We start from the raw sequence: 25,431 nt of genomic DNA, 5'->3' as shown, positions 1-25,431 counted from the left end.
TGTATATGTATATATACACTACCGTTCAAAAGTTTGGGATCACTTAGAAATGTCCTTATTTTTCAAAGAAAAGCATTGTTTTTTTCAATGAAGATAACATTAAATCAATCAGAAATACACTCTATACATTGTTAATGTGGTAAATGACTATTCTAGGTGGAAACGTCTGGTTTCTAATGAAATATCTCCATAGGTGTATAGAGGCCCATTTCCATCAACGATCACTCCAGTGTTCTAATGGTACATTGTGTTTGCTAATCGCCTTAGAAGACTAATGGATGATTAGAAAGCCCTTGAAAACCCTTGTGCAATTATGTTAGCACAGCTGAAAACTGTTTTGCCGATGAGAGAAGCTATAAAACTGGCCTTCCTTTGAGCTAGTTGATTATCTGGAGCATCACATTTGTGGGTTCGATAAGACTCTCAAAATGGCCAGAAAAAAAGAACTTTCATGTGAAACTCGCCAGTCTATTCTTGTTCTTAGAAATGAAGGCTATTCCATGTGAGAAATTGCAAAGAAACTGAACATTTCCTACAGCGGTGTGTACTACTCCCTTCAGAGAACAGCACCAACGGGCTCTAACCAGAGCAGAAAGAGAAGTGGGAGGCCCCGGTGCACAACTCAGCAAGAAGACAAGTACATTAGAGTCTCTAGTTTGAGAAATAGACGCCTCACAGGTACTCAACTGGCAGCTTCTTTAAATGGTACCCGCAAAACGCCAGTGTCAACATCGACAGTGAAGAGGCGACTCCGGGATGCTGGCCTTCTAGGCAGAGTGGCAAAGAAAAGCCATATCTGAGACTGGCCAATAAAAGAAAAGATTGGTATGGGCAAAAGAACACAGGCATTGGACAGAGGAAGATTGGAAAAAGGTGTTCTGGACAGATGAATCCAAGTTTGAGGTGTTTGGATCACACAGAAGAACATTTGTGAGACGCAGAACAGGTGAAAAGATGCTGGAAGAGTGCCTGACACCATCTGTCAAGCATGGTGGAGGTCATGTGATGGTCTGGGGCTGCTTTGGTGCTGGTAAAGTGGGAGATTTGTACCAGGTAAAAGGGATTTTAAATAAGGAAGGCTATCACTCCATTTTGCAACGCCATGCCATACCCTGTGGGCAGCGCTTGATTGGAGCCAATGTCCTCCTCCAACAGGACAATGACCCAAAGCACACCTCCACATTGTGCCAGAACTATTGAGGGAAGAAGCAGGCAGCTTGCTGTCTGTAATGGAGTGGCCAGCACAGTCACCAGATCTCAACCCCATTGAGCTGTTGTGGGAGCAGCTTGACCGTATGGTCCGCAAGAAGTGCCCATCAAGCCAATCCAACTTGTGGTGCTTCAGGAAGCGTGGGGTGACATTTCAACAGATTACCGCAACAAATTAACAGCTAGAATGCCAAAGGTCTGCAATGCTGGAATTGCTGCAAAAGGAGCATTCTTTGACGAAAGCAAAGTTTGAAGAAAAAAATTAATACTTCAAATACAAATCATTATTTCTAACCTTGTCAATGTCTTGACTATATTTTCTATACACTTTGCAACTCATTTGATAAATAAAAGTGTGAGTTTTCATGGAAAACATGAAATTGTCTGGGTGATCCCAAACTTTTGAACGGTAGTGTATATATATGTATGTATATATATATATATATATACGTATATCTATATATATGTATATATACATATGTATTTATATATATATATATATATTTATACATACATATATGTATGTATATGTGTATATGTGTGTGTGTATATATATATATATATATATATGTCTAATGTATTCCACATGCTTCAGGATCATGTCCCACTACGGCTCACGACTGGATTTAAAGTAACCAGTTCAGTGTGTGTACTCTTCTACGACTTAATCGTGAATCTAGTTCTACTTCTAGTTCTCATGTGTGTCCAGCAGCGTGACGCCGTGGGGCTGGTTTGTGAATCCTTCCCAGTGGGTGCTGTCCTGGATGTTGTCATGCATTCCTGCACACTGGGATCATTCCCTGCATGTCGTTAGCCCCCCCCCCCCCCCCCCTCCACACACACACACACACACACACACACTGCAACTGCACTGTCCAGAGCGTCTCACCGTTCACACTCTGCACACTCTCTGGCTTCACTAAGGGGGACGACTCCCTCACGCCCGTCACCATCACTACTTAAAATATATATAAGTAACATCAATCCAAAATGTTCTCCGTCTCTGGTGATGAGTGTAGTTTACTAACTGGATCCCCATTGGCCGACGCAGGAGGGACGACATGTAATCCCATTACAGAGGTCGGAAACCAAACGGGTACAAAATAGCTCCAACAGAAATAATAAAACAATGAATAAAGTGCAGACGAGGACGAGGATGTGTGTTGGGCATTACATCAGGAATGTATACAAAGAAGATCATAGGACTACAAAAGGGATGGGACATGTTGTAGTTCTTATCAAGTGGTTGAAGCCCTGAAGTGTGCCTATCATTTGTTTTAAATGATCTGTATGATCATATGTATATATATGTATATATATGTATGTATGTGTATATATTAGTGCTGTGAAAAATAACGCGTTAACTCAGTTAATTAAATTACAGGATTAATTAGGTTGTTTTTTTAACGCATGGGTGGAATGAGCTTCCAATCCGTCTGTTGTTGGTCGTCTCTCCAGCAGCGTGTCATTCTGTCTCTAGTGTCGCGTTAACACGACTCCGATCTCCGTCTCGCGCACCGCAGAGCTCGGATGCCGGCGCGCGCACTGGTGAGCAAGTTATGTGCCCCTCTGTGTATAAATGTAGGGCTCTCAAGTGTCACGCATTGAGCGTGAGACTCACGCATTTCGGTCTTAACTCCCGCACTCCCGCCACACATCGTATTTCTCACGCTGAAAAAAACTCTCGGCTCTGTAATGTTTTAATGCAGGGGTGCTCAATATGTCGATCGCGGTCGCCGCAGAGCAAAGAAAAATCACTAGCAGCCCTCCCGTCAACAACTCTTCTCGGAGCTCTTGCCTGTCTTGAGAGCCCTGTAAATGTATATATGTGATTAATTATGATTAATCCACAGAAACCTGTGATTAACATGATTAAAAATGTTAATCGTTTCACAGCCCTAGTATGTATATATATGTATATATGTGTATATATATATATGTGTATATATATGTATGTATGTGTATATATATACTGTATATATGTATATTATATTTCAGTAATTTCACAAACTAACTGTTTGTTTGAGGAGGTTTGTTCTTGGCGGTATCAAGTGAGCTAAACTAGTGCTGACAGACTGATGGCCCGGCCCGGCCCGGCTCCTTTATCAGCTCTGTAAGTGCTGTGATTGCAGTAGAGTTAAATACTTCCTGACCCACCACAGGCCAGGAAGTATTATGTGACAGCGCTGCAAACCTAAATAGTAGCCGGGCTCGTGCGGTCATGGAGAAGCTGGAAAAGTCATTGGAAAAAATTAAATCCCAAAAGTTTTGGACAAGTCCTGGAGATTTGTTCTCATCATATGTTAATTTACACGGTATATCTACTGTTATGCTTTGGGATTCTCATTGTTCGTTTAGATACGACTGTTTCATGTCTACACCCGAGACGGACATTTGGTTTAAAGTCCTAGAAAAGTCGTGTGTGTGTGTGTGTGTGTGTGTGTGTGTGTGTGTGTGTGTGTGTGTGTGTGTGTGTGTGTGTGTGTGTGTGTGTGTGTGTGTGTGTGTGTGTGTGTGTGTGTGTGTGTGTGTGTGTGTGTGTGAGTGAGTGAGTGAGTGCGGGATGCTAACCGTGGCTCTCCTTATGTTCCATGAGCAACGTCGATGTTTAGGAGTTCACGCAGTTCATCGTGAACTCCGATTATCAGATACGAGCTTCAAGCCTCAGATGCAGATGTTTACCCTCTGAAGACCAGGAGGAGGAGCCCGTCTTCAGAGGGTAAACCCCATGAGGAGGTGCTAGTGGGTGTATCTCCTCCTCCCTCCACAGTACAGACAGCTGTGGCTGGGCTGCACGCCATATTTAAGTATTCATAGTTAGTGCATGTGAGTGTATGTTAGTTAGTGCATGCTAGTCCATGTTAGTTTGTGCTTGTGAGTGAATGCTGGAGCATTTAAAGCCGTGTGGAAACAATATAAATGCTCATAGTTTAGAGTTTGTCAGCTTTATTGTGAAAAGCTGTGGTCTGTTTGCTGTGTTGAGCCTCTGCAGCTGAGAGCAACATGATGTCATCGGGTCACGCTTCAGAGGCGGAGCATCATGTTTTCCTCCCAGGACATCATCTGACTCTTTCGACTACCTTTATTTCAAATAGTTCTCCTTGATTTTCATATTTATTTCCCGAGGTGTGTGATCCATCATGCTGTCATAAGCTCAACAGTTGCAGCCTTCGAAAGAAAAGATCTCTTTCAGGGTTTTACTTTCTATATGTCGACGGAGCTGAGAGGGACATGAGATGAAAGGCGTCACAGGAGCTTCAGAACATTGTGGCCTTTCATTACGGAGCCAATGCTGGCCAAGACGCGTGATATTTCATCAGTCTCCATCATGTGCTTTGTGAGTCTGTAGCATCTCTAGTGCGCTCTCTTCTTTATCTCCCATGATGCATCTGGCAGACTCCTCAGTCCTTATACATCTCATCCATTATAGTCATTTTTACGAGCTGGAATCATTTCATACATTTAAGAGGACATGTGAATAATGTGATAACCCATCTCTTAAAAAGTGATCCGAGATAAGATACTTAACAAATCAACGGCTCAACTAAACAACTGCTTCTCGGAGCCACGCCCACGGCTTCACACAAAGTATTATCATCTAATTATAGCAACAGGCCGTAATGATTGTTTATTACCTTTGCATTGAAAATGCGGAGGGTTATGTTTTGATCGCCGTGTATTTATTTATTTGTATGCATGTTACTCGCATAACTCGAAAAGTATTAAACCGAATCGAATGAAATTTGGTGGGATGATTGGTTATGATCCGGGGACCATTTAATTATATTTTGGGATCGATCAGGTCAAAGGTCAAGGTCATGAAAAGGTCAAAATCTTCTTTTTACTATAGCACGGTCCATTTTTATCCAATTTGCATGCAACTAATGCCAAAATGTTCATAATTCAATGCCCAATCTTGTGATATGCGAAGGAATGCGCTCTACCGAGTGCTCGTTCTAGTGTATTATTGTTTTGTTCATTTACAGTAATGATTGCATCAACAGGTAGTAAAGCAAAGCAGTAAGTTTATGTTGGACGTCTGGCTTTCATCTGGAGGTCCAAACTCTGACTAACAGGGTTCCTATGCTCATGGAAAACCTGGAAAAGTCCTGGAGTTTATAAATGGTTATTTCTAGGCCTGGAAAAAAAATCCCAACGGTTTTGGGAAAGTCATGGACATTTTGTTTATTCATATTGTGCATTTACGCTGAGTTTTAAATAATTAATATGCTTTTAAAAGAATGACGCTCAAAATATAAAGCCAGCATACGCTCTTCATACTCGTACATTTTTCCGCGCTGCAAGTGAACGCACCGTAACTTGTCCAGCATTCATTTGAGTCATTTAAGGTTTTATTCTGTATGTTTTGGAAATCTCATTGTTGTTTAAAATACGACGTTTTCTCACTTTTTCATGTTTACACCAATGTCACAAAATGTTTGGTCGTGGACATTTGGTTTTAAGTCCTGATGTTTCAAAATGTGTATGAACCCTGGATGACACACACAGCAGGTTTTTGGGGCTTCGGGGCTCGCTCCGGATGACGTAGGACAACTCCTCGTCCTGATGCCTCTCTGCGTCTCCTTCAGGTGGACCTGTGTTCTCCTGCCTCCCATGAGACCTACCAGGAACGACTGCTCCGCCTAGAAGGAGACAAGGAGTCTCTCGTGCTTCAGGTGAGGACTGAGAGATGCATCACCAACACCTCCTCCTGTCCGTCTGCCAGAACACACCTGTCCTCACCTGCATTGGACTCAGTGGGATCCGTCTGTGGTCCGCCCGCAATCCACAAGCATCACTCTTGTAATTCTAGTTGAGCTGTTTTTTTATTTCAACGTGATTATTGAAGTAAATGACTCGGGAGGGAGTGATGTTACGGAGGAGAACCTCTTAGCTCCTCGTCTGTTACCCGAGAACAGGACTCGATATTTTTATAACCAACAGCTTTGACTCTAACTATCATCATCAGTGCTCCGTGGTAAAGGAGAAGATTATATTTATATATACACTACCGTTCAAAAGTTTGGGATCACCCAGACAATTTCGTGTTTTCCATGAAAACTCACACTTTTATTTATCAAATGAGTTGCAAAGTGTATAGAAAATATAGTCAAGACATTGACAAGGTTAGAAATAATGATTTGTATTTGAAGTATTAATTTTTTTCTTCAAACTTTGCTTTCGTCAAAGAATGCTCCTTTTGCAGCAATGACAGCATTGCAGACCTTTGGCATTCTAGCTGTTAATTTGTTGAGGTAATCTGTTGAAATGTCACCCCACGCTTCCTGAAGCACCTCCACAAGTTGGATTGGCTTGATGGGCACTTCTTGCGGACCATACGGTCAAGCTGCTCCCACAACAGCTCAATGGGGTTGAGATCTGGTGACTGTGCTGGCCACTCCATTACAGACAGCATACCAGCTGCCTGCTTCTTCCCTCAATAGTTCTTGCACAATGTGGAGGTGTGCTTTGGGTCATTGTCCTGTTGGAGGAGGAAATTGGCTCCAATCAAGCGCTGCCCACAGGGTATGGCATGGCGTTGCAAAATGGAGTGATAGCCTTCCTTATTTAAAATCCCTTTACCTGGTACAAATCTCCCACTTTACCAGCACCAAAGCAGCCCCAGACCATCACATGACCTCCACCATGCTTGACAGATGGTGTCAGGCACTCTTCCAGCATCTTTTCACCTGTTCTGCTCTCACAAATGTTCTTCTGTGTGATCCAAACACCTCAAACTTGGATTCATCTGTCCAGAACACCTTTTTCCAATCTTCCTCTGTCCAATGCCTGTGTTCTTTTGCCCATACCAATCTTTTCTTTTCATTGGCCAGTCTCAGATATGGCTTTTTCTTTGCCACTCTGCCTAGAAGGCCAGCATCCCGGAGTCGCCTCTTCACTGTTGACGTTGACACTGGCGTTTGGGTACCATTTAAAGAAGCTGCCAGTTGAGGACCTGTGAGGCGTCTATTTCTCAAACTAGAGACTCTAATGTTCTTGTCTTCTTGCTGAGTTGTGCACCGGGGCCTCCCACTTCTCTTTCTGCTCTGGTTAGAGCCCGTTTGTGCTGTTCTCTGAAGGGAGTAGTACACACCGCTGTAGGAAATGTTCAGTTTCTTTGCAATTTCTCGCATGGAATAGCCTTCATTTCGAAGAACAAGAATAGACTGGCGAGTTTCACATGAAAGTTCTTTTTTTCTGGCCATTTTGAGAGTCTTATCGAACCCACAAATGTGATGCTCCAGATAATCAACTAGCTCAAAGGAAGGCCAGTTTTATAGCTTCTCTAATCGGCAAAACAGTTTTCAGCTGTGCGAACATAATTGCACAAGGGTTTTCAAGGGTTTTCTAATCATCCATTAGTCTTCTAAGGCGATTAGCAAACACAATGTACCATTAGAACACTGGAGTGATCGTTGATGGAAATGGGCCTCTATACACCTATGGAGATATTTCATTAGAAACCAGACATTTCCACCTAGAATAGTCATTTACCACATTAACAATGTATAAACTGTATTTCTGATTGATTTAATGTTATCTTCATTGAAAAAAACAATGCTTTTCTTTGAAAAATAAGGACATTTCCAAGTGATCCCAAACTTTTGAACGGTAGTGTATATATATATATATATACATACATACATACAGTATATAATATATACAATATATATAATATTTATATACAGTATATATATATAATATATATGCAGTATATATATATTATATATATATGTATAATATATATATAATATATGCATTATATATACAGTATATATAAGATTATATATTTATATATTTATATTTATAAATTTATATATATACTCTCAGGTCAGTTGGTAGCTTCAAGTTTCTGAATAGGTTTTTTTGTGTGTATAATATGGAGAAACATCCAGAAGGTCCCCCAGTTTATAAAACGCAAGTTACGTATGTAACTATGGTTCTATGAATCCTGGATGACCGCCAGAGGCGGTGCTTAGCACTGGATATCTTCCGTCTTGCGCATAGCAGGTCGAGTATTAATAACAACAGTCACCCGTGACCTCGGATGACCCGCCCACCGGGTATAAGTTCCGGTGTCATCCCGAGATCAGTTCTACGGAATCTTCTCGCGAACTCACGAGATTCCGAGTGACTAAGAACTCTGGCGGTCATCCAGGATTCATAGAACTATAGTTACATACGTAACTTGCATTCTATTTCATCCTTCCTGACCGCCAGAGGCGGTGCTTAGCACTGGATGACTTATACCAACAGAGTCACGAGGAATCCCAAGGAAACTACCTCATATGACTCAAGCAGAGGATTTGGACGGAGAACCACCTGCAATGGTGAGTGCCGACGCATCCCTAGCGGACGACCTGAATTCATTTTATGCACGGTTTGAGGCTAGCAACAACAGCGCTAGCTCGCCGGCTAACAACAACACCGTTAGCGTAGCCAAGGTGAGTTCTACCGCTGGGGATGAACACACACTCTCTGTGACCGAGCACAGTGTGAGGAGGGCTCTGTTGAGGGTGAACACCAGGAAAGCTGCAGGTCCAGATGGCATATCTGGGCGAGTACTGAAGACCTGTGCTAACCAGCTAGCTCCAGTGTTCACCACAATATTCAACCTCTCCCTGGCTGAGTCCGTGGTCCCCGCCTGCTTCAAGAGATCCACTATTGTCCCTGTGCCCAAGAATGCTTCTCCAGCATGTATGAATGACTACCGACCGTGGCCCTCACCTCGGTGGTCATGAAATGCTTTGAGAGGCTGATAAAGGACTACATCTGCGCCTTCCTCCTTCCTCCATGGACCCGCTGCAGTTTGCTTATCGCCCAAACAGATCCACGGATGATGCTGTCTCCCAGGTACTGCACACCACACTCTCTCATCTGGACAGCCAGAGGGGGCTATGTGAGACTGCTGTTCATTGATTATAGTTCAGCTTTCAACACCATAGTCCCTCCAGACTGGCCGGCAAGCTGATTGAGCTGGGACTGAACACCCCTGTGTGCTTGGATCCTGGACTTCCTGACCGCCAGGCCACAGGTGGTCAGGGTGGGCAGACACACTCCAAATCCCTCACCCTGAACACAGGATCCCCCAGGGTTGCGTCCTCAGCCCCTACTGTACTCCTGTACACACATGACTGTGTGGCCAGGTTCAGCTCCAACACCATCATCAAGTTTGCGGATGACACAGTGGTGGTGGGCCTGATCTCCGACAACGACGAAAAGGCCTACCTGGAGGAAGTTGCTGATCTGTCACTCTGGTGCCAGGACAACAGCCTCATCATGAATGTCACCAAAACTAAGGAGCTGATTGTGGACTTTAGGAGGGTACATCAACAGAGGACGTACTCACCACTGGGGATTAACGGGACTACTGTGGAGAGGGTGAGCGGGTATAAATACCTGGGAGTCCACATCACCGAGGATCTGACATGGTCAACGAACACAGACACTCTGGTGAGAAAGGCAAGGCAGCGCCTCTACCACCTCAGGCAGCTGAGGAAATTTAAAGTTTCCCAGAGGATCCTTCAGTCCTTCTACTCTGGAGCTGTAGAGAGCGTCCTGACAGGAAGCATCACAGCCTGGTTTGGCAACTGCTCCGCTCAGGACAGGAAGGCTCTGCAGAGAGTAGTGCTCGGCTGAGCGCACTATTGGAACTACACTCCCACCCTGCAGGACTTGTACACCAGGAGGTGCAGAACCAGAGCCGGCAGGATCATGAAGGATCCTCACCACCCCAACAACAGACTGTTTCAGCTGCTGCGGTCAGGCAGGCGCCTCCGTAGTCACGCTGCAAGAACAGAGAGACTGAGACGGAGTTTCTTTCCTCAGGCCATCAGGATTGTGAACTCCGACCTCACCAGGACCCCACATAGACCCACACACTGCCCTCTTAGGCACACACACACACACACACACACACACACTTACTGTAAATATTGTGTTGTTTTTTATTTGTAAATAGTGTGTACTTGTTGCCCTTGCACATTCCTGCTGAGCATTGCCACTTTCATTTCACTGCACACCCTGTGTGTGTATGTGACAAATAAAACATCTTGAATCTTGAATGCATGGAGGGTGTTCCCGTTCACTCTGTAGTCTCTGGTGAATGTGCGCAACGATGCCCCTGAGGCTGTTGAATACATATGCACCTATATTCCCTACGGGCATACCTCTCAGGGTCGCCCGTGATGTGGGAACGCTGTTGGTAGAACACCCTGCTCTGGATGGCAGAGCACGGACGTTCACCACCTATGCACAGGCAATGGCCTCCACTATCTAGTGGAACAGGCACTGTTCTGCAGTGGCATAGCCCTTCTTAGATCCACCCTAACTGACTAGTTATGGTGGTCAAGCTGTGCAGGCTGGACAGGCTGGTTGAGACCCGAGCGTGCCAGCACCTTTGGGAAGCCACTGCTTTGGCCGCAGTGTGACACCCGAGCCATCTGAGTTCCCCTCAGACAAGGCTCATTGACCGACAGGGCGTGTAGCTTGCCTACTTGCTCTGCCGCAGTTATGGCAAGGATGAAAGGTCTTTGCCGACAGCAACCACAGCTCTGCCTCTGCCAAGGGTTCGAAGGGAGGCGAGCATAGGGTGTCCAGTACCACGGGCGAGTCCCCTGGAGGAGCCCTCGGGGCTCAGGGGATAGTCACTGAGGCCCTCCTTATGAAGAGGGACACCAGCTTGTGGCTGTTCCGCATCATTGTCGGCTTTAGCATGCTATGTAGGCCCTCAGGATAGAGGCAGACATGCCCTTAACTAGAAGGGATGACGGAGGCGTGAGTACCGTAGGCACGAGGCACCGTACTGGGTCCCTCCGTCCGCTGGTCGGGAAGCGGCTTCGGTCTGCACATGTCTCGTAGACGGATGGCACTCCGGCATTTAGAATAGTCCTCTGGACTGATTCTGTTCAGCTGCTTCTGCTCTCCTGCGGCCAAGCCCTTTGTTGGGCACGGCCGGGATCGGGATGGCAGGTCCCACCATCTAGCTGTGCTAGGGGTCCCGCATGTCAGCGAGGCACCGTGGCGTCTCACAGCGAAGTCTGTGCAGCCAGGGGAACCAAGTCCTGGCTGGACGCAAGGGGGCCACCAGCAAAATTCGGTGGCCCTGTTGAAGACCCCGAGTAGTTGGCAAGATCAGCGGAAATGTGGGAACGCCCTGGTTCCGTTCTCCTGGTCGATACCTCGCCCGAAAATTGGTCAGGTGAAGGGTTACCGGAGTAAGAAAAATCAGAAGGGCACGGGAGCTCCGTAGCAGCTCTGCAGCCCTAGAGACCCCTGGAGGTTCAAGCCAACACGTGGTTGAGGCGATGTCTCGCCCAACAAGTACATATTCCCTCCCAAGTATGGCAGGAACTGTTTGAGCGCTAGGTGCATGGCCTGTGGCTCCAGACCCAAGTGTCGCGAATAGACTGTCCTCTTGAAGTCCTGTACCGCCAGACTGCGCCCCACTTCGAGAGGCGGGAGTCTGCTGTGGCGACCTCCCGGTGGGGCGGACCCCTTCCCTGGGGATACCCTCTGACGGGTATGCTCTCACCCTCTACGGGGATAGAGCCGAGGGCACCACTGTGACCCCCATCTTGTGCCTGTGGCCCCTGGCGAAGGCTGTTAGGCCCTCCATGCGAAGGGCACCGCGACAGCAGCCCAAGCATTTGCCCCATAGGCAAGGAAAAAAGGGATAAAAGACCACTGCCTGCACCCTCAGAGAGTACCTACCTGCTTGAGTGACGGGCAGGCCCACTTAGTGGCTGCATCTAGAGCTATACCAATGAAGGTTATGTTCCGAGAATGGCTCAGAAAACTCTTTATGTTCACGAAGGCCCAACCGGGCAGCGTGAGAAAGAGTGTAAGACAGCTGATGCAGCTGTCAATTTACCCGATAGAAGAGAGGATAAAAGACAGCCATCTGCCCCCTCAGAGAGGGGAAGGCTGCAGAGGATGCTGTCCACCTGTCTGAGTGACGGCCAGGCCCGCTTAGTGGCTGCATCTAGAACTACACCAATAAATGTTATGCTCTGAGAATGGCTCAGACAGTTGTTTGTTCACGAAGGCCCAACCGGGCGGCGTGAGAGAGTGCAAGTAATGCACTGTGTGGCCCTAAATGGGTATGGCGCACATAGCCAGATCGTCCAGGATGGCAGTTTCCTCACGCCCTGGTGATTGCAGGGCGGCAGTAACGCCTTTTGTAGAAACTCCTGGGGAAGTCCACATAGAAGAAGCCTGGGAATAACGGCTTTGGAAAGCATAACAGAGCAACCGTCTGTGAAGCATTCTAGGAGCCTGACAAAAGGCCTCCCTTAAGTCGACAGACATGAGCCGATCTCCTCTGGAGACCACACGAAGGATGTCTGCTGTGCTCAGCATGAGAAAGTCAAGATGTGGCGCCCCCGAGTCTGCGGGGTGTGGACACGGTCCTGCGAAGACCAGATAACTGCTGCCTGGTCTAACCGGCTTGCACCGTGCGCTGCTGCGCCTGTAGAGCAGGTCCCTGATTTCACTGGGACAGTAGGGAGGTTGTTCCTACATGCCTCCGACAAGGGTGCCTGCGCCGGCCAAACAGCTGGTCTGAACCCTGGAGAGCATTAGGCGCCCAGGTTCACTCGACGTAAGTGCACATGCCTGCAGCGAAGCATCACTGAGGCTGTAGTCAAGTATGACATATGAGGGGGAGTTGCCGTGTAGTAAGCACGGTAAAATGGTCACCTGAGAACCGACTGGGCTTGAGGGTACCGGTCATCCGGCCTCGGAGTCCCCTTGGGGAAAAACCGATGGATGCGATAGTCAGCTCAATGGATGGCATGGGACGAAGGCCACTTTTTGTCATATCCTGCGAGGGCCGCGGGGGTCGGTGAACTATCGTAAGATGGTAACCCCCCAGATAGGCTCTGGAGGAGACTGAAAAGGTGGCAGGGCCGGCAATGCCCCTGAAGAATGCACTAGCGTGCGTGGGGTTCCGGCTGCTGTATATCCAGCAGTTCCTGTGCCCAGCGAATGACGAACACGATGGGGTCGACTGCCCCTACAAGGGGCTATGGCCTGAGGAATGGGAACCAGGCCCAGAAGGGTGGGTGGGCCGCTTGTCACCGTCCTCCAGTAAGGAGATTGGTGGACACTGCCACTGGGATGTCCTCCGTTGGGAAAGGACTAGCCGTGGGTGGATCTGATGCTTCAGTCCTCCCTGCACTAGGGTGGTGACTTATCTGAGCTAGTTCTGCGGTCAGCAGACCTACTCTATAAGCTAGCCTGCCCGATTGAACTGCTAGGGGAGCCCCTGCGGCTCCTAGCCGGCGCTTGCAACTGGTCGGCTGGCCTGGAGCTGACCTGACCTGTCTGTTGGGGTCCTAGCAGGAGCTAGAGCGAGCGCACTCCGCTACTGCAGTGCAGGTCCTGTGGAGCAGGACAGAGACAGCCCGTCTAGTGAGGGTAGAGCGTAACGCTGCCCTCACTCGTACGGTAGCTGTAGCAGCTAGGGTCGCAGCAGTAGCACTCCGCTACTGTGGCCCAGGTCCTGTCGAGCAGGACAGAGACAGCCCGTCTAGAGCGAGGACACCTCTTCAATACAGTAGCTGTGATTACTGGTGTCCTATCAGTAAACTTCAGCGAGAGCACTCTGTTACTGTGGAAACGGGTTCCGTGGAGACAGTTTAGAAAGCGGTCTAGAGAACAGCCTCTCTAGAGAGAGGAAGTGAGGACACGCTTGACTAGTACAGTAGCTGTAATTACAAGCATCCCACGAGTAGCCTGGGCGAAAGCCTGTGCTACGGGGGAGCAGGTCCTGTGGAAACAGTCGTAGTGAGAGGGCAGGTCTCTTCGAGGACCCTCTCCACTAGTATGACCACTGTACTTACTGGTGTCCTCCCAGTAAGCCTGAGCGAGAGCTCTGCACTACTGTAGACGCTGATCCCGTGAGCACGGGTCAGAAAACAGCATGTCTAATGAGAGAGTGAGGACACACTTCACTCGTCTGGTAGCTGTCAGCATTAGCGTGGCATTAGTTAGCCTGAGTGGAGACGCTCTGCTAGCTGCAACAGCGGCGATGTCATAGAGGTACATGTGCAGTATGCATCAGTATCGACTTATAGCCTCCCTAGCGTCCCCCCGGTGAGCCTGAGCGGGACGCTCTGCTCACTGGAAGCCGGTCGCGGTGTAGCAGTGTGGCATCCAGCCGCAACGAGCGGACGCGCTCTCGTTAGCGCTGTAATCGCCCAACAGTAGCCTGAGCGAGAGCGCTCCACTACTTGGGCCGAGGTCCTGTGGAACAGGAGGTAGCTGTCGGATTTAGCGTAGGCTCCGTTAGCCTGAGTGGACACACTCTGCTAGCTATGCACGGCGGCAATGCTACCAAAGTCAACACACACGCTATCTCAATCGCTACAGAGAGCCGGTCGCGCCGGTGTAGCAGCACCGAGCGGACGTGCTCCCGTTAGCACACAGTTAGCAGGAACGAGCTCTGCTCCTGTGGGATATGCCGTCATAGGCAACAATTGTATTCGATCTCACCCGATTGAAGCTTGCGGTGAAGGCGCTCTGGTGAAGACCGAAGAAGACTCGTGCGTTCTCCGGTCCGCCTCGACGGACCGCCGTAGAGAAACGCAACGCCCTGCCCCTCGGAGGAGAGCTCGTCGCAGCCTCTGGAGGGCGACGGATCGCAACTCCGACCATTTGGTCACAAGGCTCCCCGCGACGAGCTTCAGTTAAACTTCAGCCTTAGCTGATGCCTGCGTTTGCGAGAAGATGAAAAAGAACTGATCTCGGGATGACACCGGAACTTATACCCGGTGGGCGGGTCATCCGAGGTCACGGGTGACTTTGTTGTTATTAATACTCGACCTGCTATGCGCAAGACGGAAGATATCCAGTGCTAAGCACCGCCTCTGGCGGTCAGGAAGGATGAAATAGAACTAATAACAGATATACATTCCGCTACTTCCACGGGTTGATATGACAGACAGTCGTCCTCAGGCTCCGCTCACCTGACTGTGTTTGTTTTTCCACACCGGCTCAGGTTATGTGACTGGATCTTTTTTTTTTTTACGCTCTGGTCTCACACACACACACACACACACACACACACCTACTTGTTACACATTGTGCGTCTGGGCCCATCTGTGATTGGTTGACGTTGGAGGTGACTGGAGTTCTCCCGATTGAGCTGGCTGTCGACACGTTCTCTGGGTGACTTTCCCCTCGACCGGCCTCTCCTTCAGGTGTGTGTTAGCATACACACACTGTGTGTGTGAGAGAGAGAGAGAGGCTTTATACAGTCGGGTAATAGTCAAACACATGTTATAGCTGCTACACACACACTAGAGTTGAGATGTGACTGGTTCATTCACTCACTTGTCTACATTTACACACACACACACACACACACACCTCTGGTACTGAGTGACGACACGCGGCCGAGGTGTTGTTGTTTACATCTGGATGGTGATGCGTGTCGAGACGATGCTGCCGGCTCCGTGTTGCCCGTGTGTGCCGTGAGTCGGCTGCAAAGGGGGAGGAGCCAGGGAGACTGCCGGGACGGGAGGTGAGTGTCGTGATCTGGGAGACCGGTGAATGTCATAAACACACATTCCTGAGCGAGCCACCACGCGGTGGGTGGGAGTGGTTTTGGAGGGCGGGGTGTGTGGAGTGAAGCAAGAGGGCGAGGGCAGGCGATGGTGGGGCGGAGACCCTTAGATTGGTGTTTGTGTTTCATGAAACTTCCATCGCCACGGCGTAGACGTGTGTCCCGGTGGTTTCTGTGTGAATGTGTGTGTGTGTGTACGTCCTGGTCCGTTCAGCTCCGTCTCAGTCGGTCTGAGTGTGTGTGTGAACGTGTCCCCCTCTGCAGGTGGGCGTTCTGACCGACCAGGTGGAGGCCCAGGGGGAGAAGATCAGGGACCTGGAGAGCAGTCTGGAGGAGCACCAGAAGAAGCTGGCCTCCACAGAGGAGCTGCTGCAACAGGTGAGGCAGCACAGGTGTGTGTCAGCCCCACACACACACACACACACACACACACACACACACACACACACACACACACACACACACACACACACACACACACACACCCGGCCTCCAGGTGGCTGAGTGACAGCTGGGTGTTGCAGGAAGTAGGAACTTATTTAGGGGGCAGTTTTTCCCCACTGACTTCATCCTGGAGCATTTAAAAACAAATTGGGGCACTTTTAGAAACTTGTGAAATAACATTTAACCTTTGTTCAAAAATAATAATTAGGCTTATTTAGGCGAGCAATTGTCATAAAAATGACAATAATAAGACTATTAGACAATAATAAGACTATTAGACAGTAGTTTACAGATTCAAAGTGTTTTCTTAGATTATTTCTTTGTGGTTATTTATTGTTATTACATTTTGAAAACAACTATTAACATGATAACTTTTTTCACGATTCAATTCAGTTTATTTTGTATAGCCCAAAATCTCAGATGTCAAAGTAGCCTCAGAGGGCTTTAGCGTGTGGGATGTGTGCCGCTCTGGGATCACAGGACCAGCTCCCGTCTGTCCATCAACGAGCTCTGTGTCCTCCCGGAGAACAGAAACGCTCCAGCTCTCTTTACTCATCTTTATCCAGCTAGCGACATGGCTCTCATGTGTACTGCCTCCACGGAACGATGACAGTTCTACAAACATCTCTGCAGGGATGAAAAAGACGCACACACCCACACACACATACACACACATACACACACACACACCGCTTCAGTCAAGGGTCATTATCTCTCTTTTTGATGTATCCATTGTCTCTTCATCAATCACTAGAATTCCTCATCATAACTCTCATTAGTATCAAGTATCTCAAACTACAGCAACGCATGCAGTAGCATCACATGCACCAGCATCACATGTAGTAGATAGATAGATATATACTTTATTAATCCCCAAGGGGAAATTAGTTCTCTGCATTTAACCCATCCTTAGTTATTAAGGAGCAGTGGGCTGCAGTGATGCGCCCGGGAAGCAACTGGGGGTTCAGTGCCTTGCTCAAGGACACTTCGACTTGCAACTAATGGGGAGAGCGGGGATCGAACCCACAACCTTGGGGTTGCAGGACGACCCCCTGACCCCACTGAGCTACAGCCGCCCCCAAAGCGTAGCATCACATGCAGTAGCATTACATGCAGTAGCATCACATGCAGTAGCATCACATGCAGTAGCATCACATGTAGTAGCATCACATGCAGTAGCATTACATGCAGCAGCATCACATGTAGTAACATCACATGCAGTAGCATCACATGCAGTAGCATTACATGCAGTAGCATCACATGTAGTAGCATCACATGCAGTAGCATCACATGCAGTAGCATCACATGTAGTAGCCTCACATGCAGTAGCATCACATGTAGTAGCATTACATGCAGTAGCATTACACGCAGTAGCATCACATGTAGTAGCATCACATGCAGTAGCATCACATGCAGTAGCATCACACGCAGTAGCATCACATGTAGTAGCATCACATGCAGTAGCATCACATGCAGTAGCATCACATGTAGTAGCATCACATGTAGTAGCATCACATGCAGTAGCCTCACATGCAGTAGCATCACATGTAGTAGCATTACATGCAGTAGCATCACATGTAGTAGCATCACATCAAGTAGCATCACATGTAGTAGCATCACATGTAGTAGCATCACATGCAGTAGCCTCACATGCAGTAGCATCACATGTAGTAGCATCACATGCAGTAGCATCACATGCAGTAGCATCACATGTAGTAGCATTACATGCAGTAGCATCACATGCAGTAGCATTACATGCAGTAGCATCACATGTAGTAGCATCACATCAAGTAGCATCACACGCAGTAGCATCACATGCAGTAGCATCACATGCAGTAGCATCACATGCGGTAGCATTACATGCGGTAGCATCACATGTGGTAGCATCACATGTGGTAGCATCACATGTGGTAGCATCACATGTAGTAGCATCACATGCAGTAGCATCACATGCAGTAGCATCACATGTAGTAGCATCACATGCAGTAGCATCACACGCAGTAGCATCACACGCAGTAGCATCACACGCAGTAGCATCACATGTAGTAGCATCACACGCAGTAGCATCACACGCAGTAGCATCACATGCAGTAGCATCACATGCAGTAGCCTCACACGCAGTAGCATCACACGTAGTAGCATCACATGCAGTAGCATCACATGCAGTAGCATCACATGCCTCATCATCACACGCAGTAGCATCACATGCAGTAGCATCACATGCAGTAGCATCACATGCAGTAGCATCACATGTAGTAGCATCACACGCAGTAGCATCACACGTAGTAGCATCACACGCAGTAGCATCACATGCACTAGCATCACATGTAGTAGCATCACATGTAGTAGCATCACACACAGTAGCATCACACGTAGTAGCATCACACGCAGTAGCATCACATGCAGTAGCATCACACGCAGTAGCATCACACGTAGTAGCATCACACGCAGTAGCATCACACGCAGTAGCATCACATGTAGTAGCATCACATGTAGTAGCATCACATGCCTCATCACACGCAGTAGCATCACACGTAGTAGCATCACACGTAGTAGCATCACACGCAGTAGCATCACATGTAGTAGCATCACACGTAGTAGCATCACATGTAGTAGCATCACACGTAGTAGCATCACACGTAGTAGCATCACACGCAGTAGCATCACATGTAGTAGCATCACATGTAGTAGCATCACACGTAGTAGCATCACACGTAGTAGCATCACATGTAGTAGCATCACACACAGTAGCATCACGCAGTAGCATCACACGCAGTAGCATCACACGCAGTAGCATCACACGCAGTAGCATCACACGTAGTAGCATCACACGCAGTAGCATCACATGCAGTAGCATCACATGTAGTAGCATCACATGTAGTAGCATCACATGTAGTAGCATCACACGTAGTAGCATCACATGTAGTAGCATCACATGTAGTAGCATCACATGCAGTAGCCTCACATGCAGTAGCCTCACATGCAGTAGCATCACATGTAGTAGCATCACATGCCTCATCATCACACGTAGTAGCATCACACGCAGTAGCATCACACGCAGTAGCCTCACATGCAGTAGCCTCACATGCAGTAGCATCACATGCAGTAGCCTCACATGCAGTAGCATCACATGCAGTAGCATCACATGCAGTAGCATCACATGTAGTAGCATCACATGTAGTAGCATCACACGCAGTAGCATCACATGCAGTAGCATCACATGCAGTAGCATCACATGTAGTAGCATCACACGCAGTAGCATCACATGCAGTAGCCTCACATGCAGTAGCATCACATGTAGTAGCATCACATGCAGTAGCATCACATGCAGTAGCATCACATGTAGTAGCATCACACGCAGTAGCATCACACGCAGTAGCATCACACGTAGTAGCATCACACGTAGTAGCATCACACGTAGTAGCATCACATGCAGTAGCATCACACGTAGTAGCATCACACGTAGTAGCATCACACGTAGTAGCATCACACGCAGTAGCATCACATGTAGTAGCATCACATGCCTCATCATCACACGCAGTAGCATCACATGTAGTAGCATCACATGTAGCAGCATCACACGCAGTAGCATCACATGTAGTAGCATCACATGTAGTAGCATCACATGCAGTAGCATCACACGCAGTAGCATCACACGCAGTAGCATCACATGTAGCAGCATCACATGCAGTAGCATCACACGCAGTAGCATCACATGCAGTAGCATCACATGCAGTAGCATCACACGCAGTAGCATCACATGCAGTAGCATCACATGTAGTAGCATCACATTCAGTAGCATCACATGCAGTAGCATCACATGCAGTAGCCTCACATGTAGTAGCATCACATGTAGTAGCATCACATGCAGTAGCATCACATGCAGTAGCATCACATGCAGTAGCATCACATGCAGTAGCATCACATGCAGTAGCATCACATGCAGTAGCCTCACATGTAGTAGCATCACATGTAGTAGCATCACATGTAGTAGCCTCACATGCAGTAGCATCACATGCAGTAGCCTCACATGTAGTAGCATCACATGTAGTAGCCTCACATGCAGTAGCATCACACGCAGTAGCATCACATGTAGTAGCTCTTATAGATGCTACTGCTTCCTGTTTGACTTCCCCAGAGGACGAGTCCTGCGCTCCTCCACGCTGTGCGTCCTCGTGGACACCATTGTGACGAAGGTTTCCTCGTGGTTCACCTTCACCTTATTTGAGCTGAAGGGGGCGTGGCCTGAGGTGCTACAGGCTGCACAGGGGCCATACAGCAGTGTGGCAATGCATCTCCAGCAGACATGCAGCTGGGGGTGCGGGGTCACCGTTGTCATGCGTAAAGTGTGCAGTGGGAGGCGCCAAAGGGAAATGCAGTCGAAACAACGTAAACGTACATTTGTTTGAGCAATAATCTTAAAATAAAATAACCTCTCTGCTCACTGATGAAGGGAGGGGCAGCACCTCCTCTTCGGGGCGTGGTCTCTGCCGACCAGTCTGAGGATTTATTTCTCTACAGGATTTGGAGAAACTTGTCCCTGCACCTTTCTTCAGTAGACTTGACTACTGTCATGGTGCGTTCAAAGGTCTCTGTAATAAAGTCAATCAGAAGGTTGAAGCTGGTTCTGAACCCTGCAGCTCGAGTCCTCACCAAGACCAGAAAAGATCACATCACTCCAGTTCTGAGGTCTTTGCACTGACTTCCTGTCCAACACAGAATTGACTTTAAAGTCCTGCTGCTGGTTTATAAACATTCATGTTCTGCTCCGACCTCGTGAAGCATCCCGACCCTCAGGTGGTCTGGGACGGGTCTACTTCCTGGTCCAAGAGTCAGAACTAAACGAGGAGAAGCAGCGTTCAGGTCTTCTGCTCCACAGATCTGGAACGAGGTCCCTGGAAAATGCAGGTCTGCTGAGACCCTCAGAGACCCTGAGAGACCCTTAAGGACCCTCAGGGCCCCTCAGGGCCCCTCAGCTCCTTTGAATCCAGATTGAAGACTTTTCTGTTTGCTGTTGCTTTGACTTGAACAAGGATATTAATTCATTTCTGCATCTCAATTCTGCATTTTATTTCTCTAACTGTACGTTTTATTCTATCTCTAGATTTTTTAACCTGTGATTTATTCTGCTTTGTGTGTTTTGACGCTTTTATGTGAAGAACTTTGAAATGTCCAATTCAAATCTATGGCTGTGCACCTCCAGGGTCCCCTGAAGGTGAACATTGAGACCATAAACTCATAAAGTCACTTCCTCATCGACTTCTAAGCAACTAGGAGAGTCGCCCCCTGGTGGTCATTAGAGAGAATGAGTGAACTCTTCAGACCCAGAAGTTATTTATTGGTGAATTACAAACAAAAACACAGATTCTTCTTCCTTTTAGGGTTCTCTCTCTCTCTCTCTCTCTCTAGTTCCATCCCTCTGAATCAGTCGATGTATTGACTCAATCAGAGGGAGATCAGACCACCAGATGTGAGAGAAACAATCTTCTTAATTCCAAGATGCCGTCACTTGTTTCCTGGCCGATAGGTGTGAAAAGTCATTCTCTTTTCTTTCTTTTTTATATATTTTAAGACGGGACGGTAAGGATACAATACAAAGGGAAAGGGGGACTAAAAGGGTAAAGAACAACAAAAAACAGACAAGATCATTAGAAAAGCCACAGCAAATGACACATTCACACATCAACAGTCTGACATCAGGACATCTTTAAGGGGACATCGGTACCAGTGTTTTTAATCGGGCAGGGCACGGCCCATCCCGGCGGGGTCCACTATGTTTTTCCATATTTTGATAAATCCCTTGACCTTGTCATAGAGGGTGTGGGTCAACTCTTCCAGAGGGAGAACTTCTCAAATCCCTGTGTACCAGTCATCCGTAGAAGGGCTATCTTTAGAAATCCAGAGTTTAGGGAAAGTCTTCCGTGCCGTAGACAACAGTATGTAACACCCTGTTCCCTGTCTCCTCTGTGTCTTCTCTGTCTTAATTGGTTAATTCCCTTCACCTGCCCTCAGCCACTCTTGTCTCGTTACTGTCTGATGTCGTACACCTGTGTTTCCCCCCCTATATATTGTGTCAGTCTTTACCTTGTCTGCTGTCGGATTGTCGTCTCTAGTTCCGTGTCTTTTTCCCGTCGTCCTGTCTGTCGTATCTGACCCTGCCTGCTTTGACCGACGATCCTCTGCCTGCCCCTTTTGGACCTTGTTTTTTTGTAAACTGTTTTGCCTCATTAAAGAGTGCTTTTTTGTTATTTATATTGCGTCCAGCCTGTCTCTCTGCGCCTGAGCCTCACCGTCACAAAGACCTGACACAGTACTCCAGTCAGTGTAGCGTTGTTGTTGCTCCTCGAACACACGGAGGAGGTGAAGCTCCAGGACAGACTCGGACACTCTCGTTTCTATTCATCCGTCTTGAGGAATAAAAGATGGAGTGTTCCTGTGTCTGCTGTCGGTGAATGGAATCAGTAACTGTTGGAATGCAATGTCCCCTGAAGCTTCCAGGAAGGAGGAAGTGGAATGAGATGAGGAAACGAAAGCAGCAGACACATTGAGAGTTGACAAGGAGATGTGTGTGTGTCAGTCAAACACACACACACACACACACACACACACATCTTCATGTTCAGCAGCCTCTCTCTCTCTTTTAGACACATGTAGTTGTTCTCTCTCCCATACCAAAGGAGCAGGGTGCTGTATTAATAGAGCCATAGCTCGCCTGTGTGACTGTGTATATTTAGCTGTGGGGGTCCGGGCCCCCCGGCCGAGCCAGTCCTGCTAGTGTGGGAACAACATTTTCCTGAGTGGAGTAGCTGATGACTTCGCCCTGCATTGATCTCCCATATCTGTGTGTGTGTGTGTGTGTGTGTGTTTGACATTTCTTTGTAAAAGCTGGTTGAGTGTTGTTTTCAAAGCATCACACTTATGTGTGTGTGTGTGTGTGTGTTTCCCCCCCCAGGAGTTGAAGAGCAGGACCTCTTTGGAGTCCCAGAAGCTGGATCTGATGGACGAGGTGTCCTCCCTCAGGCTGAAGCTGGGCGGTGTGGAGGAGACGCCCGCCGCCGCCGCCACGCCGCCACGAGAAGACCCCGAGGACGCCAAGCAGAACAAAGCCGAGGTACGGAGAGCCGTCCACGCGCTGTGTGTGTGTGTGTGTGTGTGTGTGTGTGTGTGTGTGTGTGTGTGTGTGTGTGTGTGTGTGTGTGTGTGTGTGTGTGTGTGTGTGTGTGTGTGTGTGTGTGTGTGTGTGTGTGTGTGTGTGTGTGTGTGTGTGTGTGTGTGTGTGTGTGTGTGTTACAGAGCAAGCCTGCTCCACTCATTCAACACCAGCTCAAGTATTCATCCATATAACACACATAAATACACCAACAAACAACTGCAATCCCTGCCAATGGGTCCTTTACATGGCTGTGGAGGAATTCTGGCCCACTCTTCTTTTGGAGAAGTGTGTATTTTGTGTATTTTATTTTATTCAGTCAATCAAATCAAATACAACACAATATTATTCTCCATAATATATGAAACAGAAAGACTGAAAATCAGACACGAGACACAATCAAAACACATTTGGGGGGAATTGATGACAGAGTAATTTTTATTTTAAAATATTTATTGATGAAGAAAAAAAAAATCTCCATCAGGAGGGGCACTTTTCTCATCCAGGGCAAAAGGGGAGGAGCTTGAGCTCCACTAGGGCTCTACCTGTGCACGTGTCTGGTCGGGACGCACACCTTTTGTCTCGAATAGTTGTCCAAAAAGTCTCGGTGATCATCCGGATGTCTTCGGGCCTCGGAGCCCTCGCATGACGCGTCCGTCTTCTTGTTGCATCGTGACCACTGAGGCGGGGGAGGGGCGCAGGTCTTCAGATGGCGTTCCGGGGCCTTCCATGACCTCCTGGAGGAGCGGTCGGCGTGCTCTCGGTAGACCGGGCCCCTCACGGTTCACCGCTGTTCCAAGTCTTCACCGTGTGGGGATAGTGGCTCTCGCCGTGGAACTCTTTCCCGGGGTTCGTACGGTCATGGAAAGCCTGGAAGACTCATGGCATTTTAAAATGGTCATTTCCAGGCCTGGAAAAGTCACGGAAAAAACTTAAATCACGAAAGTTTGGGAAAAGTCATGGAAATGTTGTTATATTCACATGTTCATTCACGGCGAGTTTGAAATAATTAATATGTTTTAGGAAGAAAGACGCTCAAAATATAAACCGGCATACGCTCTCATGCTGGTGACGCAATTATCTTTTTCCCGCGTTGCAAGTGAACGCACCTTAACTGGAAAGTTCGCTGGTCATTTGGTTTTTCATCTGTTCCGGAACTTCTTGACATGCGTGAGTTGCTTTTTGAGACTGTTGAGCCCACTTCACTCCGTCAGACGGTTCTGTTGATGTGAGTTCTGATTCAACAGGTCAGTAATTAGGCCTCGGGAAATTTAACTCTGCTTTCCAAAAAAAATTGTTTAATCCCAGTTCATTCACGATCCTAAAGGTGGGCGTTACTTCTTTTAGATAGGACAGGCAGGTTTGGATAGCTCGTTTCCCCTAAAACATATAATCATCATTCAAGAACACCTTTTTTGGATTTACTATATTTACACATTTGTTTGATAATTTTAATAATTTAAGTGTCAGGAAGGGACCAGGAGTCCTCTGTTATATTGAGACATGGACTAAAGTTAGACCAGGAGTCCTCTGTTATATTGAGACCTGGACTAAAGTTAGACCAGGAGTCCTCTGTTATATTGAGACATGGACTAAAGTTAGACCAGGAGTCCTCTGTTGTATTGAGACATGGACTAAAGTTAGACCAGGAGTCCTCTGTTATATTGAGACCTGGACTAAAGTTAGACCAGGAGTCCTCTGTTATATTGAGACATGGACTAAAGTTAGACCAGGAGTCCTCTGTTATATTGAGACCTGGACTAAAGTTAGACCAGGAGTCCTCTGTTGTATTGAGACATGGACTAAAGTTAGACCAGGAGTCCTCTGTTACATTGAGACCTGGACTAAAGCTAGACCAGGAGTCCTCTGTTGTATTGAGACATGGACTACAGTTAGACCAGGAGTCCTCTGTTATATTGAGACATGGACTAAAGTTAGACCAGGAGTCCTCTGTTATATTGAGACATGGACTAAAGTTAGACCAGGAGTCCTCTGTTGTATTGAGACATGGACTAAAGTTAGACCAGGAGTCCTCTGTTATATTGAGACCTGGACTAAA

At 47.6% G+C, this 25,431-nt stretch overlaps 1 protein-coding gene across 9 annotated transcripts in view; it reads left to right on the top strand.

Moving 5' to 3' along the window:
* The window catches only part of LOC130194743 (liprin-beta-2-like), a 119,448-nt gene that overhangs the window by 35,028 nt on the left and 58,989 nt on the right, over positions 1–25,431 (top strand). For 6 of the 9 annotated variants that reach the window (XM_056415871.1, XM_056415870.1, XM_056415874.1 and 3 more), the window contains 3 exons: positions 5,799–5,885; positions 16,043–16,156; positions 23,175–23,333. In XM_056415871.1, coding sequence (XP_056271846.1) covers positions 5,799–5,885; positions 16,043–16,156; positions 23,175–23,333 — 360 coding nt within the window. Of the gene's footprint in view, positions 1–5,798; positions 5,886–15,674; positions 15,737–16,042; positions 16,157–23,014; positions 23,066–23,174; positions 23,334–25,431 lie in introns of those variants that run through there. The other 3 variants (XM_056415878.1, XM_056415876.1, XM_056415877.1) reach the window with 3 other exon arrangements.

Source organism: Pseudoliparis swirei, chromosome 6, assembly GCF_029220125.1.
Source record: "Pseudoliparis swirei isolate HS2019 ecotype Mariana Trench chromosome 6, NWPU_hadal_v1, whole genome shotgun sequence".
Lineage (NCBI taxonomy): Eukaryota > Metazoa > Chordata > Actinopteri > Perciformes > Liparidae > Pseudoliparis > Pseudoliparis swirei.
This window is presented reverse-complemented; position numbering and strand designations above follow the sequence as displayed.